A 21,910-nucleotide genomic window follows, 5' to 3' on the forward strand; every position below is an offset into this window, starting at 1 on the left:
GCTCTGCGGAGGCCAATCTACTGGTGGTCCCTGGCCCCTCGATGATACGGCTGGCCTCCACACGGGCCAGGGCTTTTACAGCTCTGGCCCCAGCCTGGTGGAACGCTCTCCCTCCAGCGGTCCGGGCCCTGCGGGACCTTACTGAATTCCGCAGGGCCTGTAAGACGGAGTTGTTCCGCCAGGCCTTTGGAGGATCCAGCCGTTGATGGTGCCCCCCCCCCCCCCCTGGCCTTTACATCAGTGCCTTTGCCATCTGGGGATTGCTGATCTTCCCCCTGAAAGAGGGTTTGGAAATGGATCTGTCGGACGCCATTGCGTGTTAGTTTTAATCTTTCTACTAGTTTTTATTTTACTGCTGCTTTTAATGGTTTTAGTTATTTTACTTGTATACGTGCATTTTTATCTGTATATGTGCATTGTATTGTACACCGCCCAGAGCCCTACGGGGATGGGGCGGTATAATAAATCGAAAATAAATAAATAAATAAATAAAATAAAGGGGGGGAGGGGCTCAAAGGGGAATAGGGTTGCCAACCTCCAGGGGATGACTGGAGATCTCACACTATCACAGCTGTTCTCCAGACAACAGCGATCAGCTCGCTTGAAAATGGGGCGATGATTCCGCTTGTGACCATCTGGAGGCGGTTCATTTGGACACATTAAACTCTGCAGCAATTTCGGGTGCCAACAGCTGCCCTCTCACCTGCCTCGAACCTCTGCAACAGGGAGGGCTCATATCCTATATTGTACATGCATTTATTTTTATGTTATGCACAGTACATACAATATATGTGGATAGGCGGGGGGAACGAATAACACAACACAACACAACACACACACGCATGAATGGCAAACGACATTCCTGCCGGAATTTTGTGGGATTCCTTCAGATCCCTGCCCTCGGCCCCCCCCCAGACCTCCTTCCACAGGACCTCCGTGTGGGTTAAAAGGCAGAGAAAAAAAAAGCAGGGCAGTCCCAGAGCAGCCAGTGGCCAGAGGGTGGGGACTTTGCCCTCCGGCAGGCTGCTCGATCCCCCACCCCCAATGCTGCTTGAATGGCCGGACGGGGCGACGGTGAGCGGGGGGCTTGGGCGTGGGGGGGGGGCAGAATGTGGGGAGGGGTCTGCAATGAAACACCCGGAGAGGAGGGGGAAGGTCTCTTGGCCCCTTTTGTGCGGAGGAGGGGCCACGTGGAGGGCTGGAGGCGGGATCCGAACTCGGCGCGCGGGGAGGCTCGGCGGGGCTGGAGGGGTCGGGGGTCCCGGAGGCGCTTTTCGGAAGGAGACGCAGGGGGGGGCGGGGGGCGCAGAACCTGCAGCGGCCATTCAGCAAAGGGGCGTTTCCGGATTAAGCCCCCCCCCCTTAATCCAGTCTGGGGGGGTGGAGGAGTCAGGGTCGCCCCCCCAGGTAAGGCGGGCGCTGCTGGGCTGGCGGGCGAGGAGGCGTCTCTGGCGCCCAGAGCAGGGAGGGGAGCGGGTCAGGGGGGTCCCCACGCCCCCCCCCCAAGATCCAGGGCTGGAGCCAGGGGGGCAGCCCACACCCCAGCAGATTTCCCCCACACCTCGGATCCCCCCACCCCCCGCTTGTGTGTTTGAGGGGCCACAGGGGGCTTGCCCAAGAGGGGCTGCTTCTGGGGAGGGGCTTGTTGGTCTTTTGTCCCCACCTGGTTGTGGAGCATCGGGGCCCCTCCTCTGATCTCTCGCTGTCCCACCAAGCTGTGTAGGCAGGGAAGGGTGGGGTGGGGGGGTCATATTTTTGCTTCCCATACGATCCTGGAAAACCCACGACAGAATGAACGGAAGACGTTTTTCTTTTGATTGCTTAGAATATGTCTTATTTTGTGATAAGTAGTCTTGGAGAGACACCTTTAGGAAATCATGAGCCTTACAGGGAAAAGCCCCCCCGCCCCCCCAAGTGAAAGGAACCTAAAATTATTTCTCTGCACGGCTGTTTGCAAAGCCTGCACAAAAACAGGCCAGAGGAATTTCATAAGAACATAAGAACAAGCCAGCTGGATCAGACCAGAGTCCATCTAGTCCAGCTCTCTGCTACTCGCAGTGGCCCACCAGGTGCCTTTGGGAGTTCACATGTAGGATGTGAAAGCAATGGCCTTCTGCGGCTGTTGCTCCCGAGCACCTGGACTGTTAAGGCATTTGCAATCTCAGATCAAAGAGGATCAAGATTGGTAGCCAAGAGAGCCTCGCTTATCAGAAGACAGCCAAAACAAGGGGGTATGGTTATGCAACGCCCAGGCAAGGAAATATTTGTTGCAATTCTGGGTTGTGTTAAAACGGATGCTCGGTTGCTGCTAAGAGACCCCACTGATACAAAGTTAACTCAGCCAGACGGGCCCCTCTTGACATAAAACAGGAAACAGTCAGATGTTCTTTGTTAGTGTAAAAGCAGCCATAGAGCAGAACATCCAGAGATAAGACACAAGGATGGCCCAGGGCAGTGATGGCGAACCTATGGCATGGGTGGCACACACAGAGTTCGTCATGTGAGGGACAGAAAATCACACACACATACCCACACACACACACATCTTGGCTGGCCTGGGCCTCTGAGCATGATGTGCGCGCACCGCGGTGAGCAGGGAGGACTCGGCTGGTGGGCCTGGTGCCTGTGCTCCAGGTGGCTGCTGCCCGAGGGGGGGGGGCGGGCAGAGGAGGCAGAGTTGCTAGAAAGGCACAGAGTGGTGCGCGCAGGACTTGCTGGAGGCTGAGGCAGGCTGGCCCCCCTGCCTCGAGCGGGTGGGGGCGGGAGGAAGAGGGAGCCAGCCGGTTTTTCCTAAACTAAAACCTCAGCATTCAGGTTCAATGGCCGCGTTGGCCCTTTGTGATAAATAAGTGGGGTTTGGGTTGCCATTTGGGCACTCGGCCATCACTGGCCCAGGGTGTGGGAATGTGTGTAAAACGAAGAGGGGCCAATATGCCTCTCAGGAATGGGTCTTGATGTGTTTGATGGACACATATTACTTTTTGTCCTGTGTAACTCTCACGCCTTTGATGTAACTCAAAAAAACCCTATAAAGCCCGGCTTTTCCATTGTTCAGGGCCCTTCCCCTGATTCCTGGACAAATCTTTGTCGTTTTCAATTAAATTATTTCTTTAAATAATTTTCTATTTTCTGGTGCGTTGCTGTTGCAGCTAAGCCTGCGGTAATAGCTGGAGTCTGCAACTGAGCCGCTTCAGGGGGGGCTGCCATTTCAAACCTCCCCCCACCCACCCACTGCTGCCAAGGCAACACTCATTTTTCCTTCCTCTGCTCCAGGAAAGTGTTGTTGGGGTGGGGTGTGATAGAAGGCGCTATTATTTACTGCTTTTCGCTGCCACCAAAAAAATAAATTAATTAAAGCCCACAATAAACTGATTTTTTAAACGGTCACCACCCCCACCTGTGGTTCCACACAGACACAGACAGAAAACAAAAATAACTGGAACGAGTTCAAAGTTGAACAAAAAAACTTAAAATGTTTATTACTGGCTTTCACAAAGGCTTCTCAGATAAAACTGAAGTAATGCACGACACTTTAGAGAGTTCTTTGCTTAACGGTTTCCAAAGCACGCTTATTTCTTTAAAAGCTTAGCGGTTACAGACAATGAATGTTTCTTAAAGCTGCATATTGCAGAGAGTCTTCGCTTAAGCTTAACGGTTACCAAAGTCAGTTTGTCTTAAGCTTAGCGGTTTCAAAGAAATAATGTTTTGGTTTTAAGCTGCAATGGTTTCAGGTAACTTCACTTTAGGCTCTATTTCACAAAAGATGTTTCTGTTGAGGTTTCACCACACCCATTAAAATAAACCCCTGAGGGCGACACACTCCTCCAAACTCAGGGTATTTGATAATTGGAATAGCCTCCCTCAGTTACCTCCTAAACCACAGCAGTGAGAGATCTCTCCGATTCTCCTCACTCTGTCACTGTGAAAGCACCCGGAAGGCACATAAGCTCACAGAGCCAAACAGTCCTAAGACTCCACAGAAAAGAACCCTTCAGCTCGCAGGCTGACAGTTTATATAACTTTCTGTGATATTTTTTTTCTCTGCCAATCAGGGCTGTGGCTTAATCCTCTTAGGGCGTGGTCCACCCTGTAATCTGAATGCAGGCTGAATGCATTCGTCACAGGGGGCTCCTCCCTTTAAAAAAAAACCTGTTATATCTTTGTAACCATGTGCCTATCAGTTTAAGCCAAGGAACGATATTCAGTTGCTGGTAAAGCCCTGGTGGAATATAGGCCAAGAACTCTGATCACACAAAAAACGTGGGAAACTCCCGTGCAGAAGCTCCATTGTCTTCTTGGATCGGTTCGTAAAGTAGCCCCAATGGGAGACCCTCCGCTTGTTCTATTTTCCTTCGCTCTTGGTCAGTTTCTGTTGTTTGGGGGCTCTCTTTTTTCTGCTCTGCTGTATATTCATGGGAGGATCTTCCTTCCCAGGCCTTGTAGATTATTAAATGTAGTTGTTACCCTTTTGAGATCCATCTCTGGCATGTGTATTGAATCTGAGATCCAGTCCACGTGTCTAGGAGGGACTTCTCACAGAGACTGATATGGTGGAGTGGACGGGAAAAACACCAGGGCCTTTCTGTCAGTTTTTCCACATCGCATCCAAGGGACCTTTGCCCCTGAGATCATGGATGGAGGGTTTTACTTTCCCTCTGTTAAAGTTCTGCCTCAGCATCATGACCAGGCAGGGAGGGCAGGAACTATTTTGGATGGCTAGTTTCTGTGTGCAAGGAGATAGTCACGTCTAGCTGGCATCTGTCACTCCGGTAATTTTAATGGCCAAGCAGTCCATCCCCATCCACTCAGGATGCTGCTTGCCCTAAACCACATAGCCCCTACATGTGTGGGGCAGGCTAGGAGTTCTGGGTTTCCCTCATTGGGTGAGGGGTGTGGGGTGGCTTCAGACAGAGTCAGGAACTCTTTGCCCCGGAGTGGATGTGCAGAGGTTGGAAGGAAATAGTTCGAGGAGGGTGTAGGAATGCGGGGCCACCCCCAAATGGAATGGTTCAGTGGGGGAAAGATGATGGATCGCAATTCGACCCTTCCTAGACTGGGGTCCCCCCTCAAGGCCCCAGCCATTAAGGGAGAGAGGGGCATTGGAGGGACTGGCACAGGAAATGTGTTTGTAGTGCAAAAAAGGAACCCCCCACCCCTGTTATTTCTCCCCCTCCCAGGCAAGAGTGAAAAGACATATTTGATGCCTTCTCCACCATCTCCTGCGCTTGGCGAAAGGAAGAAAGTCACCATGCAGCCAGATCAGGTAAGGGGGGGGGGGCGACGTGAGTACTGGTCAGACAATTCACCAGTGGGAATCGATGGTTCCTTCTGTTCCAGGGCTCGGAGGATCGGCTCCTTCCCTTGGCTCTGGCGCTGCCAGATTTCAAGACTGTCCATGGTGACCTGCCCCCCTTCCCTTGTCTAGCATGGCAGGAGTGGAAAAGGCCAAGCAGGAACTATGAAACAAAACTGGACCATAAATTTCCCCTGTCAGTTTCCATGTGGACCTCCCTGGCCCCTTCCTCACAAGGGAGCTAGCCCCCTGCCAGTGAAGATAGCTGCTCTGGCTCCAGGATGCCTCCTAAAGTGGGAAGGGGCTGGGGCCAGCAAACAACAGAGTTTATTCTAGGCCAGGGTTGGGTGGTCTGAGGATCCTATACCATTTGCCAGATCTGTGGCTGGTATTCAGAGGACAGGAGGGAAGTCTGTTACATTTAGTGTCCAGAGAGGACAGCATTGTTCATGTCCCAGGGTGGGAATCATCAGCAGCTTTGGGTGGAACTTGTTATGCAAAGATGTGGTTGATAGTGTTGTATTGCAGGTGGGGCTTATCAGTCCCGGGAGCGATTCACATTTTCATGCCCTGCAGCAGCAGCAGTATTGGTGAATGCAAATCCTGTGTTTGGGTGCAGCCCCACCCGCAATACAATACTATCAACCACATCTTTGCATAACAAGTTCCACCCAAACACTTACTGATTGGTTCCCCACCCTGGGACATGGACAATATACACCCCAAACATTCCCTTCTCTCTGGACACTGCGTGTAACAGACTTCCCTCTGTGATACACCTCTGAAGATGCCAGCCACAGATGCAGGCGAGGCGTTAGGAACAAGATCCACCAGACCACGGCCACACAGCCCGGAAAACCCACCAGAACCAGTTGAATCCGGCCGTGAAAGCCTTCAACAAGACCAGGTATTTGTTTGACCCAACCAAGGTCAGTGGAAAATGAACTACTCTTTAAGAAAGCAAGCAAGATGTTTGCTAGCTGGATCAGTTTATAAACCTTCCTTGATAAGAGAATACTTACAGCCATATAATTTGGCTTATAAATTAAATAAGCAAATCCATTGTTCCTCCTTTCAGGAGCAGAGTTACCCTGGAATCCATCACAATTTCTCTGTTTTTGGCTATCTCGCCTACAGACCAGCTTTCCACTGATGCTGCTTCCTTCTTGCAGGCTGAGTATCTCAAGAGGTGGGTCAGGCATTTCACCAAGGAGGAATGGTCCTGTTATGTCTACCTAAAGGGCTGTACAAGGAAGTCATGCTGGAGAACTCCGGAATGTGTCTTCTCTGGGTGAGGATCCCTTTCTTCTGGGCTGAGCCCAATAGCAGAGCTCAGCTACCCTCCGTTGTCCTTCCCCTGATTTGGGAGGTCTTTTGGGTTTATGTTGCAGAGAGTGAATCCCTGCCTGGCAATCCTGTGTTGGACCCCCTGAGAGGACATCAGAAGAGGTGTCAAGGAAATGTCTCTCCGGTCTGGGTCTTGCCTTACCTGGACTGAGAAGTTACTGTGGAGGAAACTTTTCCAGTGACATAGTTTACAGCTGGCATTTTCCTCTCAGTTTGGCTGTCAATTCTGGATGGATGATTATTGGCTCTGTACTGTCTTCCATCCCATTCCTAATATTTGCCTGTTGTGTATTTCTGGATGGGCTTGAAACTGAGGAATTTATTTACACTCAGGAGAGTTATAATTTTGGTTGTGTTTTTCCCCTGATTACAAGGTCCTCTGATTGCTAAGCCTGAGCTCATATCCCAGCTTGAAGTGGATGGAGAGGTGTTTATTGGGATCTTCGATGAAGAGGAGGAACCGGCAGGTAGCTACTATATGTCCCTTTGGGACTGTAGGTAATTTTCGTCTGTGTTTCCTTTTAAGAGTGGGTGGATTTCTGTGAGGATGATCGTCACTGTTTGGCCTCCTCTTCCTTAGAGATTGAATGAGATGTGAATGTGGAAATGGTGGCTGTAGATCTGGAACCAATGAAAACAGCCTTCTTCCTTGTACCAAGTCAGATCACTTATTCCCTGTCCACCCTGAGTGGCCGTGGCTCTGTGGCAGGGCTGTTCTCCAGCCACCTGGAACCCTTTTAGATGGAGATGTCAGGCATTAATCTGGTGGAGTATGTGGGAGGCTGCGGTCTGGATCCTCCTGATAAATGATTGACAACCACTGCTCTTTCTGATGATGTTTCAATTCAAAGGGAAAGAATGGGGAAGTTGTTTCCAAGATTGGACATCCTTCGAATGTAAACGAGACCCTCTAATTTCTCCAGTCCATTTCTACCATTGTTTTTCATTCCTGTTTTCTTTCCTGGTTTAACTGAAATAAAAAAGGGAGACAGAGGAGCCTTGAGGGGCTACTGCCCCCTCATTGTCATGTTGGGGAGAGAAATGGCTTTAAACAACTTCAGGAGCCTTCTGAGAATAGGAGGATGAGTCATTCATGCCCTGGCCAGGGGACATTTGTAAGTCAAACATCACCAAACAGAGAATTCCCAAAGAGCCCTGACCACCAACCCTCACTGACCGGGGAAACAGAAACTCAATAAAGCAATCAGAGATGCATTTCACCGCCCAACAACAAGCAACAGGCCCAAGGCCAGCATTTTGGGGCCAGTGTTTTGATTTCCAAAGTTTTAGGACATTAGTTGATCTCTTTAGCCAAAGCAATTTCCATGAAATCCTATATCTCATGCACTGGACACAAACCAAAGATCTGTCTGTATCGCGTGGTATCTCACAGGACCAGCTCTCTGTCATCCAGGACTTGAAAGGGTTTTAAGACACATGTTCAGTTCTTGCATGCTATACATAGTAATTCAGTTCAGTTCCTAAATATTCAAACCATGGGGGTTCTTATAATGTTCATACCATTGTGTCTCTTTCCACAGGAGAAGTGGAGCTGGAAGCGAATGAAATGAAAGAGCATTGTGTGTGAAGGGAAAACAAGACATACATTCAGATGGAAAAAACTACATTGAATATTGTGATGCCCTGAAAAGGAGAGAGCCTATATAAATATCTGGGAGGTAGCAAAGGTTTCACTCAGAGGAAACCCATTTCCCATCATCAAAGAATTCATTACTGTGGGAGAACCATATAAATGCCCGAATGCGAAAAGGTTTCAGTATTAGGTGGGAAGACTAACTTCCACAAGAATACTACATGCAGGGGAAAACCATATAAATGCCAGGGAGTGTGTGAAAAGTCTTCAAATACAGTAATAAGTCTTGCTAAGACACCAGAGATTCACACAGGGAGAAACCAGACAAATGCTTGGAGGTGGAAAGCCTCAAACTCGTGTGGACTCCTTACTTTTACATCAGAGAATTCTACACAGGAGAGAAACCATATAAATGCCCTGAGGTAAGAAGCTTCACAGAGAGTGGGGAGCCTTAATGTCCATAAAAGAATTCACACAGGAGAGAAACCACACAAATGCTTGGAGTGTGGAAATGCCTTCACTAACAGGGCAAGTCTTGCTGCACATCAGAGAGTTCACACAGGAGAGAAACCATACAAATGCCTCGAAAGGGAGCTTCGGTCGGAGGGACTCCCATCAAAGAATTCACACAGGGGAGAAACCATACAAATGCCTGGAGTGTGGAAAAGCCTTCAGTCGGAATGAACACCTTACTTCCCATCAAATAATTCACAAAGGGGAGAAACCATACAAATGCCTGGAGTGTGGAAATGCCTTTGCCAACAGGACAAATCTTGCTGCACATCAGAGAATTCACACGGGAGAGAAACCATACATATGCCTCGAGTGTGGGAAAGCTTTCGGTCGGAATGAACACCTCACTTCCCATCAAAGAATTCACACAGGGGAGAAACCATACAAATGCCTGGAGTGTGGAAAAGCCTTCAGTCGGAATGAACACCTTACTTCCCATCAAATAATTCACAAAGGGGAGAAACCATACAAATGCCTTGTGTGTGGAAATGCCTTCAGTTACAGGACAAATCTTGCTGCACATCAGAGAGTTCACACAGGGGAGAAACCATACAAATGCCTGGAGTGTGGAAAAGCCTTCAGTAGGAGAGAAAGCCTTATTTCCCATCAAAGAATTCACACAGGGGAGAAATCGCACAAATGCCTGGTGTGTGGAGAAACCTTCCATCACAGCACAAGTCTTACTAAACACCAGAGGATTCACACAGGGGAGAAACCATATAAATGCCCGGAATGTGGAAAAGGTTTCAGCTGGAGAGAAAGTATTCCTTCACATCAGAGAATTCACACAGGGGAGAAACCATATAAATGTTTGGTGTGTGGAAAAAGCTTCATTCAATGTGGAAACCTTACTTCACATCAGAGAATTCATACAGGGGAGAAACCATATAGATGCCTGGTGTGTGGAAAAGCCTTCAGTGAGAGTGGAAACCTTACTTCCCATCAAAGAATCTGCTACAGGGCACAAAACCATATAAATGCTAGGACTGAGTAGTAGCTAGACACAGTGGCTAATCCTCACCCCCCTCAAAGAATTGGCAGAAGGGGGAAACCGTGTAAATGTCCGGTGTGAGGAAAAGACTTCATTCACAGAAATGTTGTGTGGTTTCCGGGCTATATGGCCATGTTCAGAAGAACCTTTGAAGATGCCAGCCACAGATGCAGGCGAAACGTCAGGAGAAAATACTACTGGAAAACAGCCATATAGACCAGAAACCACACAACACCCTAGCATTCCCGGGCGTGGAAGCCCTTCACAATACTTCAGTCACAGTACAAACCTTACTACCCACCATAGAATTCATTACATTGGGAGAAACCATAAATGCCTGATGAGGAAAAAGACTTCAGTCACAGTACAAAATCTTACTTCACAAGAAAGAATTCACACAGGGAGAAATGAAATAAATGTCTTGAATGCATAAAAAGCTTTCCATGAGAGTAGAGACTTATTTTCCATCCGAGCACTCACATTTATATGAAGACTCCATGTCTGGAATGGGAAAGGTTTCAGCTGGCTTTTCACTAATCTATCTATAATCAAAGAAGAAGTCACATGGGAGAAATCATAGTAAATACAACTAACTATTCTCCATTTTCTGTCTAATCTCCTGATAGCATTTGGCTCAGACACTTCTATTGATGGACTGACCCTCTTCTGGTGCGCTCCCACCACTTGCAACATTGATGAAACAGTGGCTCCATTGTGCAACCCAAATATTCTCCATAGGCCTCGGCCAGAGCTAACTGTCTCTCTTGGTTATTTTGATCTAGATTACCTTTTGTTCCTATTGATTCCACTGTCTTTTTGACCCATGTTTTCTTCTGGCCATACTTTCATTGCTTTTTTTTTTCTCTTCCCATTTTCCCTCCTGAGTTCACAATCACTTTCTATATTATACATACCTGGCCTGGTTTTCATAGAATCATGAAGTTAGAAGAGACCAATGGGGGCTCCAGTCCACGCCCTGCCATGGAGGAACGCACAAAGTCCTGACAGAGGGCCAGTCAGCTTCTGTTTGAAAACCTCCAAAGAAAGAGACTCCACCAGCCTCTGAGGCAATGGATTCCAGTGTCAAACAACCCTTAGCATCAGAAAGTTCTACCTAATGTTTAGGTGGAATCTCATTCCTTCACCTTGAATGCATTACTCCATGTCCTAGTCTCCGGAGCAGCAAAAAACAAGCTTGCTCCCTTTTCAACACGACATCCCTTCAAATATTTAAACATGACTATCGTGTCCGTCCATTCCCCTCCCACCTTTAGCTTGTCTTCCTCAGACTAAACATACCCAACTCCCCAAGTCTCTCCTCATAGGGCATGGATTCCAGACCTTTCACCATTTGGTCACCCTCCTCTGCTCACACTCCAATATTTTCCATGATTTGTGGTGCCAAGAACTGGACGCAGTATTCCAGGTGAGGTCTGACCCAGGTGAGAACTGGACACAGTATTCCAGGTGAGGTCTGACCCAGGTGAGAACTGGACGCAGTATTCCAGGTGAGGTCTGACCCAGGTGAGAACTGGACACATTATTCCAGGTGAGGTCTGACAACTAGGGACCGAATTACGCCGGTCCTGTACCAACTGCACTGGCTGCCAATCGAGTACCGGGTCATGTTTAAAGTTTTGGTACCGACCTTCAAAGCCATTCGCGGCCTTGGCCCTGCTTATCTGAGGGACCGTCTCTCCCTATATCGCCCTTCTAGGCCCCTCCGTTCATCGGAGGCGGACCTACTGGTGATCCCTGGCCCCAAGGCGATCCGGGTTGGTTTTCTTACAAGGGCCAGGGTTTCACGGCCCTGGCCCCTACCTGCGGGAACAGGCTTCCAGGTGGGACTGTGGGTCTCCAAGTGGATCCTACAAAGCTCTGTGAGGGCCTGTGTAAACTTGACCTTGTTCCGCTACGCCAGCTCCGGGATGATGTCAACCCGGGCCATAAGCAGCCATCTGGCCTCCCAAGGGTACACAAAGAGGGGAGGGAGGGCCAGCCATCGGGTAGTCTTGGTATTTTAAGTGTATATTTCATGTAAATTCTTATAAATTAAGTGATGATAAGTTTCTTTAAACTGTTTTATTATTGATGGACAATCACCTTGTTTCCTTGGGAGTGGGCTGCATATAAATATAATAAATAAATAAATAGAGTGGTACTATTACTTCCCTGAGATCCAACCCATAGTTTTGATCAAGGAAGGTATGAAAAGCTGTAGCCTTTTACGCATTGCTCCCACGTTTCAATGGGGCTCACAGAACGGGGCCTCCCTGATTAATTCCGTTCTGTTGTGGGCCGGATCCTTTTGTCACCCCCAAATGACAAATCCACGGGCCACACAATCTGCTCTCCCCCATCTGACTCATGGCAGAGTCTGGCAACCGGCATTTCAACCAGGGCAAAAAGATTTTTTCCCCCAGAATATCCTCTTTCAAAGCAGATGAGAACACTTATTAAGTGGCTGATGATCGGCCCTGAGCGGATGAGGTTATTCTTTGTGACACCTATTGGAAAACAGAGTTTCAAATCCTCCAATGAGCACTGACCCGTTTGGAATTGAAGGAGAGCATGACTAGGACTCCTGCTTCGGTTAAAAGCTGATCTTGGGAAGACAATTGAGCAATGATCTCTACGGGAGGAAGTAGTGCAAATCAGAGTCTTGGGAGTGTCTTCCCAGAGGAGTAGCAACATGAGAAGATCCAGAGTACTGGCATCAATGTTGGTGCTGGCATTGGATTATTATTCTGTACATTCTCCATTTACAAAACTCTGTTTACAGTAGAGACACACCAAAAGGGAAGTGAGGGCTTACTTCTAACTAGAGTGGTTCAGGGATGGATCAAGTCCCTGCCTAATTCCCACTGGAAGTCAGCTCCAGCCTCTTAATTGTAGCTGTGGGAGTGGGCAGCCTGGTGTAGAAAGGGCGCTCAGCGTACACTCAGAGATGCTCCTCGCAGGCAGGTATTACTATGGCTTCCACTCAGTTCAAGGCTCCTTGGCTCATCAATCATATCAGCCTCATCAACTCCTGCCTCTTCTTTCATGGCCCCCAGGAGGGAACTTGTCTTTTAATATGATGCCCTCTGTAATACACGCAATACACCTAAAATGGGGTGCAGGAGATCTCCCCAAATTACAGCTGATCTTCGGGTGACAGATGAGTTTCCCTGAAGAGTTTGGATTCATACCCGTCTTTTCTCAACCATAAGGAGTCTCAGGAGGCTTGCTTAACTCTCCCAGCCCCAACAGCCACCTTGTGAGGTGGTGGGCTCAGTGAGTTCCAACAGAATCCGCATCAGCCAAGGTCACCTAGCAGGCTTCATGTGGAGGAGCGGAGAGTCAAACCCAGTTCTCCAGATTAGAGACCACGCTGGCTGAATGGCAGAAACGGCTGCTTTGAATAAGGGGTTACATAAGGAGTATAAGGGGTTATATCTCATGGAGGTTTCCCCCCTCCCCCCCCAAACCCTGCTGTTCTCAGGTGCCATGCCTGAATATCCAGGAATTTTCGACCTCAGATTTAGCAACCCTTATTCCCACAGATTCATTCTGCTGATAGAATCAAACTGGGTTTGATTCTCCTCAGCCCTCCTCTGAGCAGCAGCAACCTCCTGGGTGTAGAACCAAGGGGAAGGGAAATGTATCACAAAGGCTTTCATGGCCAGATTCAACTGGTTGTGCTGGGTTGTCCGGGCTGTGGAAAGGCTGCAGCGTTTGGGACTCTTTAGTTTGGAGAGGAGACGTCTGAGGGGGGATAATTCAGCCCCACCATGCATGGGGTGTTGGCCAGAGAAATTTTTTCTCTTCTCTGCCAATACTCAGGAACCAGGGGGGCATCCATTGAAAATGCTGGGGAAGAATTAGAACTAATAAACGTTGAAACACTTCTTCACGAACGTGTGATTGGTTTGGAATGATGCTGCCACAGGAGGTGGTGATGGCCACCAACCTGATAGCTTTAAAAGGGGCTTTGGACAGATTTATGGAGGGAGAAGCTGATTTGCGCTACCTCAATCTTGATCCTCTTTGATCTGAGATTGCAATGCCTTGAACAGTCCAGGGTGCTCGGAGCAACAGCCGCAGGAAGGCCATTGCTTTCACATCCTGCTGTGAACTCCCAAAGGCACTCCAGGGCTAATTAAGTGAAAGGGAGAGCTGACTAGATGGGACTGGTCTGATCCAGCTACTGGCTCTATGTTCTTATGTTCTGTGTGGCCGGGTCTGGTAGATCTACTTCCACAGAAGAAGAAGAAGAGTTTGATTTATATCCCCCCTTTCTCTCCTGCAGGAGACCTGGGGCTGACAATCTTCACCTTCCCCTTACTCACAACAAACACCCCAGGGTGGGCTGAGAGTCCAGAAGTTGCAGGGACTAGCCCAGAATGGCAGGCGGGCAAATTCTCCCTGATGGTGGACGTCACAGAACTTACAGTGAATGTGTTGAAGGAGGAGGAAGAAGAAGAAGAAGAGGAGGAGGAGGAGGAGTTTGATTCTATCCCTTCCTCCCCAAGTGGGAGACTCCAAAGGGCTGACACCTTGCCCTTCCCCCCCCTCACAACAAACACCCTGTGAGGTGGGTGGGCTGAGAGAGTCTGGTAGCTGTGACTAGCCCAAGGTCACCCAGCTGGCGTGTGTGGGAGTGCACAGGCTAATCTGAATTCCCCAGATAAGCCTCCACAGCTCAAGCGGCAAAGCGGGGAATCAAACCTGGTTCCTCCAGATCAGAATGGACACTGCTCTTAGCCACTATGACCACTGCAATAGGATTTCCTATAGGAAATAGATCTAGCAGACCACAGCCACACAGCCTGGAAAAACCAGCACAACCAGCAAGGGGAAGGAGTTGGAGGCTCCTTATGGCTGAGAAAAGTGGGGTATAGATCTAAATTCTTCAGATTCTTTCTGCGCAAATCACAGGGTGTTTGTTTGTTGGGGGGGGGAGGAAAAGGAGTTTATAAGCCGCTTTGAGACTGCTTGCAGGAGAGAAAGGGGGGATATAACTCCAAACTACTACTACTACTACTACTACTACTACTCTTCTTGTTATATTATGCATATATTATATGTGGGGAAGACGATTAACACAACTCTATGTAGGCATAGAGTGACATTTCTGGGTCTTCCAGGTGACCCTCGGACGTAACTTCAGCACCTCCTGCAGTGCCTCCGAGGGTTAAAGTGACATTGAGAGACTTGTGTCCTAGACATGCTAATGGGAGAGAGAGAGAGAGTCTGGATGATGGGAGCCACTCTGCCTGACTGAAGCAGTTTCGATCCCCTCTATCTGATCCCCATCCCCCCCCACCAGCACAGAGGGACCCTGGTATTTGGGGTAGGGGCCATGTAAAGGGCAGCCTGCAATGAAAGACCTGGAGGGGAGGGGGGGGGGTCTCTTGGCCCTTGGTGTAGAGAGGAGCCACGGGAGGCTGGAGTAAGTGGGATCTCGAACCGGCGCCCTCGGGGAGCCACGGGAGGGCTTGGAGGGGTCGGGGGTCCAGGGCGCTGGAGGAGGGAGGGCGCCCTGGGGAGCCTGGGTGGGCGGGGGCTGGTGCCCAGACCTCCCGGGAGGGGACCCGAGGGGGGGGCTGCAGGGATCAAGTGGGAAAGTGGGGGGCTGTGGGGCTGGACCCCTGAATGAGGGAGACCCTCCCCCCTTCTCCCCACTCCAGCCCTGGTCTGGCTCTGCCAACGACCCCTTGTTGGGGCAGAATTCAGGTTCCTGATGGAGCCTGCAGCAGCCATTCAAACAAGGCGGGAATCCCCACCCGGGCGTGGGGTAATCCTGGGGCCAGGCAGAGCTCAGGTCAGCCTGTATTTAGGGCGCAGGAGGTGTCTCTGGCTCCCAGAGCAGGAAAGGAAACCAGGCTGGGGGGCCCCAGGCCCTCCCCCAGGGGATTTTTCTCAGACACCCCCCCCCTTTGTCTTTGGGGAACCAGAGCAGGGGCTGGAGACCCCTCTGCCCAGGGGGTTTGCCCAAGAGGGGCTGCTTCTGGGGAGGGGCTTAGGTGCTTTCCCCCCTCCCCACCTGGTTGTGGAGCATCAGGGCCCCTCCTCTGATCTCTTGCTTTCCAGCAAAGTTGGGAGTCTGCAACTGAGCTGCCATTTTAACACACACACACACACTGCAGCCTCCAGGCAGGGCTGTGTTCTTGCCCTGGAGTGGAGTTGGCGAGGGTGTGAATGTGGGACCACCCTAAAAAATAGTGGCTCCAGTGGAGAAAGATGACGGTCAAACCCCACCCTTCCCTCATCAAAGGTGGTCCCCTAGTTGCGCCCCGCCGGCTATGGAGAGAGGGTCATTCGAGGGACTGGCACAGGAATACGTGTTTGTAGTGCAAAAAAGGAATCCCCCACCCCTTTTATTTCTCCCCCTCCCAGGCCAGAGTGAAAAGACATATTTGATGCCTCCCTCCCCAACTCCCGCGCTTTGGCTTAAAGGGAAGGGAAGCTGCCATGCAGCCATCTCAGGTAAAGGGGGGGGGGAGTTTACTGGTCAGACCTGCACAAGAGGACAGGGATGGTTCCTTCTGTTCCAGGGCTCGGAGGATCGGCTCCTGCCCTTGGTTCTGGTGCTGCTCGATTTTGAGACTGCCCACGGTGACCCCTCCCCTTCCCAGGCCTAGACTGGCAGGAGCAGAAACTATAAAATAAATTCCCTGCAGTCAAGTTCCCTGTACATCTTGTGGTGTAAAGTGATTCAATGGGTGCTGATAGTGAAGTAACCTTTACCCAGCCCGGGCGATACGTATTTACCGGAGTGAGACTTTTATCTCTTTGGCGCTGGAGATGAAGTCTCCGCTCCCATGGGAATCAGGGAAGGGGATGGGTGAATGGTGTTATAACCTGTGCTTCTATGGAAGGCCATTCCTGCTAATTGGCGCAGGTAAATTCTGAGCTTCTACGTCTTAATAAATGGACTTTCATTACCAAAGCCTTTTATTTCTGCTGCCTATGGAATTCCTTTACATTGTGGCAGGAATCTTAATTCATCTATACTTTGTGCAGTGGACCTCTTGTCTTAAGGGCTGGAGAGGTGTTGGAATGTTACTTTCAGCGGGTTGCGCGGTAGCCCCAAAGAGGGCTCCGGAATCTTTCCTTCTGGATCTAGAGAGAAACCGCAGGAGAACGGGCCTGGTGGGAGTTTCTTTTCCTCGGCCCCTCAGAGTCAGCACGAAGTCTTCCTTTTACTCCGCTGGAACGAGGACGGACGACGACGACGGGACTTCATGAGTCAAGTGCTTGGGCGCTTTGGTTCATGGATCGAAGCCTGTGGATCGGATCTCACCTGCTCGCAGGGATTACAAAACCTCAGATGTAACCTGTCGGTAGACGGCCCTGGACCCACCTTTCATAAGGCAAACCCGAAATCCATTGAACGACTCTGGACTCAGATTTTGCGGATGTTCCCAAGGGAACCACCGCGGGTGACAGCACTGGGGTTCGCCCAAAGGGACACCGGACTCAACCTGGAATTGAGGGGTATCCGTGACCGCTTTCCTGGACCCCCCCCATCCCGTCCGGGCGACCGCGACCTGAGGTGTTCGGGAGCCACCGGTGGCTACGGCGGCTACCGGGTTCTCGAGGGCTCGCTCTGGATGACGAAGAGTCTGGAAGAGTTCTCCGCATTCCCAGCCGGACCGGTTTCCTCTCCCATCGAGAAGACTGGGATGAGTGAAGTAGGATGACTTCGAGATGCCCGCTGCATGGAACCGTGAACGCCAGCTATGGGAGGAGGAACGGGCACAGTTGCAGCAAGAGCGCCAAACCTGCAGAGGGAACTGGAACAGCAACGCTAAAGAAGTTCAGCTCGAAGTTGGGACCGGTACAAAGACGCCCAACGGCAATACTTCCAGAATCTGTCAGTCCATGATAAAGTCCTGGAAACAGTCCAGACCTGGATTTTACAACGGCAACGCCAAAAGCTGCTTCAGGACGGCGACGCGAACCCAGCCCTGTTCCACCAACCACGTTCCCAGAAATGCCACCATACCGCCCGCCAGCGGTTCACCGTTTCAGACAACCAGACCAGAGGGCCGCAGTTAAACTCATGCTGTTACTGATCATGCCGCGCCAGGGGGGGGGCCACGCATTCCGGGTCCTGCCACCCAAATGCCAGCGCACCGCCAGCCTGCATTCCAGCCCCTGTACAACAACAGCCGCCTGCTCAACCTGCTCAGCCAGCTAAATCACCTCCCCAGCAGGCTTCTAGAGTCAGTTTAACGGGCTACTTTCGCCCCTCGACACCAGCCCGCTTCTTTGATGTGGGACCGGGCTTCCAAACTTCCCCTACTTCATCTTGCAAACTCAAATGCCCAATTTCTAAAGACTATGATGATCTTTACCGGTCTGAACGCTGGAAAAAAATACGGGACATCGGCTCAGTCCTAGATGGGGCGGGTAGCCGACTGGTTCGTGGACTACTTTGATTTGCAGGATGAGGACTCTCGCGACAGTGCCCGCGATTCTCCAAGCTTTGAGAGCTGGCCAAGATCCAGGGTATGCCGAATGAAGCTATCCGCACTATCAAACCATCCAGCAAGTAACCGCTTGCGGTGAATTTGTCCGCGGAATTTCGCGGTAAGGGCGGCTGCTCACTTCTGAGTGGCCTGAACGCATGAGATGCGTAATACTTCGATGTTGTGGATACAGTGCCACGTGGAAACTGTGTTTTAACTGGTTCCTCGCACCATTGCAGATTGGATCCAGTTGGGGCCCCATGGCTGCCTTCGCTTTGGAATATTCGCTGGCAAGGAGGTCCGCCCCACCAAAAAACCACTACCGTGCCTACCTCAAGTCAAGCCTTCAGCCGCCTCTTACCGAAAACTACTCTTCTGAACGCCGCCGCCGACTTCTGGGTTGTGTGTCATCACTTCGCGAGGGCCAGGTCATTCAGCCGCCAACTGTCCCAAGAAGCAAAAAAACCAACCACCTTCCAGCTCCGCTGCGACTCCGCCTGCCAAACCAACACGCAGGTCAGGGCCGCCCCCCACTGGTTCGCCTAAAGCTGGGTGAATCGGCTACACCCAGAGTGAGAGGGGAAGCAGCTGTCTGTCTTTCTTCAGCCCCCATGGACATGGGGCCCACTCCCCGACGCCGTGAGTGAAGGCAGCGCCCGGCCATTACTGTTCAAGTGGTATTTCTGCCAAACTCGCTAAACACACTCGCATTATAGCCGCGCCCAGGGATCTCCGCTGCCCTAATTGCCACGCGCCCCAGGTGGCAGAGAGGAGCCACCTGACCCTACTTCTGGCTAAGCTTTCTATACCATTCACTCATAAATGGACGGGCAGCCCCTCGAAACGAAGGACCGCCCAATTCAAAACACAGCCGGTTCTCTCCGCTATGTAAATTCATTGGGGAGAAAAAATTAGTTTCATTCTTAGCCAGTGGCCAAACACTCCAGTTTAGTACTTTTGGCATGCCTTGTTGTTGTTACATGAACCAAAATTCATTTGGGAGCAAAAGGATCCTAGAATTCACTGGACCCCTCCTCGGCGTGAACACATGAATTGGGAAGAAAACTAACGCCTTCCCTGACACTTCCCCTCTCTGGCTTCCTCAGTGATTTCTTCCCCATTCTATTGGATATTCCACCTGCATATCAGGATCTAGCCAGAGCTTTTTTCAGGAACAGGAATGCCATCAATTGCCACCCCACAGAGACACTGACTGTAAACTTGGCATACAACCAGGGCGCAACGTCTTAAGGGTAGAATTCCACCGCATGAGTCCCAACTGAGGAGAAGGAACTTCGTGCTTCTTAGACAAGAAGAACTTGCTCTCAAGGCTCTCATAATGCTGGCTACCAAACACACACATCGCCAGTTCTGCTTTTGTTTGTAAAAAAGTAAGATGGGTCTTTACGGCTTTGGACAGATTATCGACGTCTCAATGCGGTCTCACTGTCCAATAAGTATCCTTTGACTTTGATCAAGGACCTTTTAGATGCACTCCGCAAAGGACGATTTTACCTAAATTAGGACTTGAGAGAAGCTTCTACTACAGGAGTCAGAATTGCTGAAGGATATGAACACCTGACCGCGCTTAATACAAAGTTTGGACAGTTTGAATATTTAATAATGCCATTCGCTAAGTAGCCCCGAGCTTCATGGCCTTTATCAACGAAGTTCTCCATGATTTAATGTACAAGGAGTTGTTGTATATTTAGGATGACGCTTTAATTTACTCGCGAACTATAGAAAAGCATGAAATGTTGGTCCTAGAGGTATTGAAACGCTTTGCTTGACAACTCTCTTTGCCAAACTCTCCAAATGCTGTTTTAATCAGACCTTCCATTGACTATTTTCTAAGCTACTGGATCTCACCGAGGGCTTAAAAATGGATCCTAAGCAAATTGATGTAGTCCCTCCAATGGCTCAGTCTCACCAACCGCTAGAAAGAACCCAGTCATTTCTTGGTTTTGCTAATTTCTATCAGATTTTATACCTCCCAATTTGCTGAACTGACTCTCCCTCTCACAGACCTCTTACGGACTAAGGGGAAAGATTCACTGTCCGCCAAGCCCGGCCCCCCCCCTTCTCTGGTCTGAGGAATGTCAAACAGCTCAACCATAGTAAAATTCATGCTACTCAATCAACCTATCCTAAAGCACCCCCGACCCAGATCTCCGCTTTCAGGGTTCACGGACGCCTCGGACAAAGCACTCGCAGCCCCAGCAGAAAAAAAAAAAAATATAAGATGGTAGACTGGTTCCGTGGTGCTTATTTGTCTAAAAAATTCTCTGCGCCAACTCAACTGGACTGTGGGAGACAAGGAGACCAAGTGTCATCAAAGCAGCACTCTCCACTTTATGCCACTGGCTGAGGGGCTACAATCTTCAAGCTTCAATGACTATAAAACCTGGCAGCTCTTCCACCCCCCCCCAAGATGTCCGCAAACAACTTCGCGGCCGATTTCTTTCTCAAGCTTTCATTTACAGTCCATTTTTTTTCCTGGGAAAACTAACAACTGGCTGACGCTACCTCGCCACTGAGTAAGGGGAGCCACCTCATGGTGACATTCCACGCACCGCTCTTTCCCTCCCAGTTGGGCTATTGTCACCCGATTCAACGTCTCCTCCACCCCCCTCGCTCCCCAGTCTCTCAGCTCTCCCTTCCTTCAAGGGAATTGAGGAGGCTGGGCTGCATGAGCCCCTTCAGCTGCCAAGGGGACTCCCAATTGGCGCTTTGAGAATGGGAGTTTTACGGAGGGGGGAATGTTGGTACTGCCTCCCTCCTCAGCAGTTCTTGAAGCTTGCCACGGCTGCCCGCTCGGCTGGACATTTTGCTTTTGAACTCTGCACCCTAGCCCGGCCGGCAGTTCTGGTATTGCAATGCTAAAGACATTGAGGCTTACATTAAAGGGTTGCTCGGCTTGTGCAGAAGCCAAACTATCCCGGAAAGTTCCCATGGACTGTTGAAACCTCCGTAGCCTCACTTTGGAAGTCATCTCCATGGATTTCTCATTACAGATTTGCCCGAAAGTCATGGCAACATCGGTTTTATGGGTGGTGGTAGACTTATTCTGGGCAAGCCCATTTTATTCCATGTGCTTCCATCCCCTGCTCCTGTTGCACGGGTTGTTTATTCAACATGTTTACCGGCTCCATTCCACTATAGAGTTCTAATCAAGGCCCCCCCAATTCATCTCAAGTTCTGGTTGCTTTTGGGATTGTTGGAGTTTCTCGCCGCCGCCGCCTCTACCATCGCCTTCAAAGTGACGGCTAGGACGGAGAACGAATAGAACCCTAGAGTGTTTACGCTTGTTACACCAACTACCACCAAGACAATTGGTGCGAGCTTATTCCGCTTATGGAGTACGGCTAATGCGGTCCATAGTAGTACAAAGAAAACCCCTTGTAAATTGTGTCTGGTCGCCCTTCCCTGCTACCAATAACCACCTGGCATGCTTGGACCCCTGTAGTTCCAACATCGATTTCATCCCAGTTTAGGGGATGAAGTCGGTCCAGATCGGGCTCTTACAGCAAGCAAAGTTGGACTCCTAAATCCGTAAGCGGATAAACACCCTCTCTGCCAGATTTCCTCATGCGCTTAAATTCTGGGTGCATTTATCTACAAAAAAATCTCTTTAGGACGGCATAAATTTTCCAAACTTCTTAAAAGTAAGAGATTTAGGGACCTTTCAAATTACTTCAAAGTGATTAATGATG

The 21,910-nt window shown here is 50.0% G+C and overlaps 5 protein-coding genes across 10 annotated transcripts in view; 4 read left to right on the forward strand and 1 right to left on the reverse strand.

Annotated features, from left to right (window-relative positions):
• LOC125440166 (zinc finger protein 91-like) overlaps positions 1–21,910 on the forward strand; it is a 183,782-nt gene that overhangs the window by 152,316 nt on the left and 9,556 nt on the right. The window lies entirely within an intron of this gene.
• Positions 1–21,910, forward strand: part of LOC125440106 (zinc finger protein 420-like) — a 313,705-nt gene that overhangs the window by 103,509 nt on the left and 188,286 nt on the right.
• The window catches only part of LOC125440115 (zinc finger protein 420-like), a 157,200-nt gene that overhangs the window by 61,967 nt on the left and 73,323 nt on the right, over positions 1–21,910 (forward strand). Inside the window, 1 exon segment of the mRNA XM_048509695.1 lies at positions 7,015–7,107. Within this exon segment, the coding sequence (XP_048365652.1) occupies positions 7,015–7,107 (93 nt within the window).
• The window catches only part of LOC125440145 (zinc finger protein 501-like), a 215,548-nt gene that overhangs the window by 25,174 nt on the left and 168,464 nt on the right, over positions 1–21,910 (forward strand). Inside the window, exon 2 of one of the 3 annotated variants that reach the window (XM_048509783.1) lies at positions 5,106–5,263. The exons of the other annotated variants lie outside the window; for them this stretch is intronic. Coding sequence (XP_048365740.1) covers positions 5,106–5,263 — 158 coding nt within the window. The remainder of the gene's footprint in view (positions 1–5,105; positions 5,264–21,910) is intronic. 3 annotated transcript variants of the gene reach the window in all.
• The window catches only part of LOC125440133 (zinc finger protein 420-like), a 161,854-nt gene that overhangs the window by 5,295 nt on the left and 134,649 nt on the right, over positions 1–21,910 (reverse strand). The gene's annotated exons all lie outside the window — the stretch shown is intronic.

The sequence above is a fragment of the Sphaerodactylus townsendi genome, linkage group LG01 (genome assembly GCF_021028975.2).
Source record: "Sphaerodactylus townsendi isolate TG3544 linkage group LG01, MPM_Stown_v2.3, whole genome shotgun sequence".
In the NCBI taxonomy this organism is placed as follows: Eukaryota; Metazoa; Chordata; class Lepidosauria; order Squamata; family Sphaerodactylidae; genus Sphaerodactylus; species Sphaerodactylus townsendi.